Source organism: Poromitra crassiceps (genome assembly GCF_964638095.1).
Source record: "Poromitra crassiceps genome assembly, chromosome: 16".
Classification (NCBI taxonomy): Eukaryota; Metazoa; Chordata; class Actinopteri; order Beryciformes; family Melamphaidae; genus Poromitra; species Poromitra crassiceps.
This window is the reverse complement of record NC_139645.1, coordinates 26,754,702-26,757,201: the sequence shown is the minus strand read 5'-3', so window position 1 is coordinate 26,757,201 and position 2,500 is coordinate 26,754,702. Positions and strand designations below refer to the sequence as shown.

Genomic DNA, 2,500 nt, shown 5'->3' with positions numbered 1-2,500 from the left:
TAATAAAGTAATAAAACCACTAGTAAACCAGTAGGCGGCGCCTGACCTACTGTTCAGTGAGTGGCCTGACTGCAAGCACCAAATTTTTTTTTTTTATTTTTTTTTTGCGATTATCGATTCTGGAATAAAAGATCGATTCAAAAAATTGTGACATTAAAAATCACGATACTTAGGTGAATCGATTTTTTCCCCCACCCCTAATAGGCTGCATTTTTACATAATGTAATTTACCAAAAATCGCCAAGGGAATTTCCACTGATGATGGATTCAGTACATTGTCGATCCCCCAATGAATTTGCCCAAATCTGCCTACTGCCAGCTAATTTATCTGGGAGGATTGGTTCTCATCTTAATCTATCTCTTGGACAGACTCGTAAACTTGCCTTTCCTTTTTCTCAGTCTCACAAAACACTGATTCATTTACTCTTAAGGCTGTTACACATCAAGAGCGATGGGAATATACAGCACGAAATTACCATGCGAATTCTGACCCACCTGTCAATCACAGCCACAGATGTGTACACTTCAGAAGCGAATTCATGAAAAATCGACCGTGGTCAGAAAAAATAAACGCCGCAAAACTTCTGGTCCTCGCCCCTCGCAGGTCTGATCCATAACCTGCAGTCTGTGCTGATTGCTCATGTCTGCTGTCTCTTTGCTCTCCAGTCAGGTCTGATTCGCCTGTCAGAGGAGGAGTACTTCATCACCCCGCTGCCCCAGCACCTGGCCGCCCAGCACAACTACAGCGCCCCCGGTGGTCACCAGCCACATGTAGTCTACAAACGCTCAGCCGAACACATTGTCCACGGCGGAACTGGCAACCCGTCAAGCCACAGAGCTTCCAGACCTGGCAACCCGTACCATCACCATCACCATCACGAGCACCATGACTACCAACACGGGAAGCTGCAGAGGCAACACTTCTGTGGACGCCGCAAGCAATGTATGTAAGGGACCTTTCTTCTCCTTTTACTGCATTAGCCCATAGAGTAGAGGTCTTCACGGGTCCAAAATGACCGACCCGGACCCGAATGGACCAGAGAAATTTGTGCCCAGACCCGAATCGACCCGTCTATTATTAGAAAGCTGAGACCCGGACAGGCCCGATAAATGACGGACCCGGACTCGGCCCGGACCCGAAGTCAGTTCTTTTGAAATGGACCCGAGACCCGGTCTGGTCCGGGTCAGGTCTTCGGGTATCCGAGGGACCGGTCATACCAGACGACCTCGAGTAGGTTCAAGTGCTCATTTTTATGATACGTTTAGTTTTAATTAATTATTTGACGATATAAAAAAGTGTTATTGACACCTGTGAAAGCCACTCACCGACCCGGGGCCGGAGTCACTTCTTTTGAATGGACCCGAGACCCAGCTGGGTCCTCGGGTATTCGGGGGTTTGGGCATACCTGAAGACCTCTACCATAGAGGCATCTTCACTCAGCTAAACATGCAATCAACATCACTGCTGTATGACGTACACATTTCTGTGAGCGTTTTTTTATGCGATTTTCAGAAAACGCTTTGTTAACCACAGATCTTATTTCATGCATTTAACCTAAATTAGCATACAAAAAAAAATCACATTGACTTTTACACATGAGAACCAGGAAGTGCAGGGACTTCTGGGTAAGCCTACAAAAATGCGTCATCCCTGCGGTACGCTATACAGTAAAAAATAACAGTATAATCCCCTGTATTATTAGACTATATTATCACCACTAAATAACATAATAATGTTTTCAAATCTTACGTTTCAAATGTTCAATTATGCAGTTAATTATTTGTGTGTTAAATGTCCAGTGTGTCAGTCTGTTGTAATGGGCCTACACTCAGGCTAATGTCCAGTGTGTCAGTCTGTTGTAATGGGCCTACACTCAGGCTAATGTCCAGTGTGTCAGTCTGTTGTAATGGGCCTACACTCAGGCTAATGTCCAGTGTGTCAGTCTGTTGTAATGGGCCTACACCCAGGCTAATGTCCAGTGTGTCAGTCTGTTGTAATGGGCCTACACTCAGGCTAATGTCTAGTGTGTCAGTCTGTTGTAATGGGCCTACACCCAGGCTAATGTCCAGTGTGTCAGTCTGTTGTAATGGGCCTACACTCAGGCTAATGTCCAGTGTGTCAGTCTGTTGAAATGGGCCTACACTCAGGCTAATGTCCAGTGTGTCAGTCTGTTGTAATGGGCCTACACACAGGCTAATGTCCAGTGTGTCAGTCTGTTGTAATGGGCCTACACTCAGGCTAATGTCCAGTGTGTCAGTCTGTTGTAATGGGCCTACACTCAGGCTAATGTCCAGTGTTCCAGTCTGTTGTAATGGGCCTACACTCAGGCTAATGTCCAGTGTGTCAGTCTGTTGTAATGGGCCTACACACAGGCTAATGTCCAGTGTGTCAGTCTGTTGTAATGGACCTACACTCAGGCTAATGTCCAGTGTGTCAGTCTGTTGTAATGGGCCTACACTCAGGCTAATGTCCAGTGTGTCAGTCTGTTGTAATGGGCCT

General features: G+C 46.1%; 1 protein-coding gene across 1 annotated transcript in view; it reads left to right on the top strand.

Annotated features, from left to right (window-relative positions):
• Positions 1-2,500, top strand: part of adamts18 (ADAM metallopeptidase with thrombospondin type 1 motif, 18) — a gene marked incomplete at its 5' end in the record, with an annotated part of 110,288 nt that overhangs the window by 26,130 nt on the left and 81,658 nt on the right. The window contains one exon of the mRNA XM_083653117.1: positions 667-943. Coding sequence (XP_083509243.1) covers positions 667-943 — 277 coding nt within the window. The remainder of the gene's footprint in view (positions 1-666; positions 944-2,500) is intronic.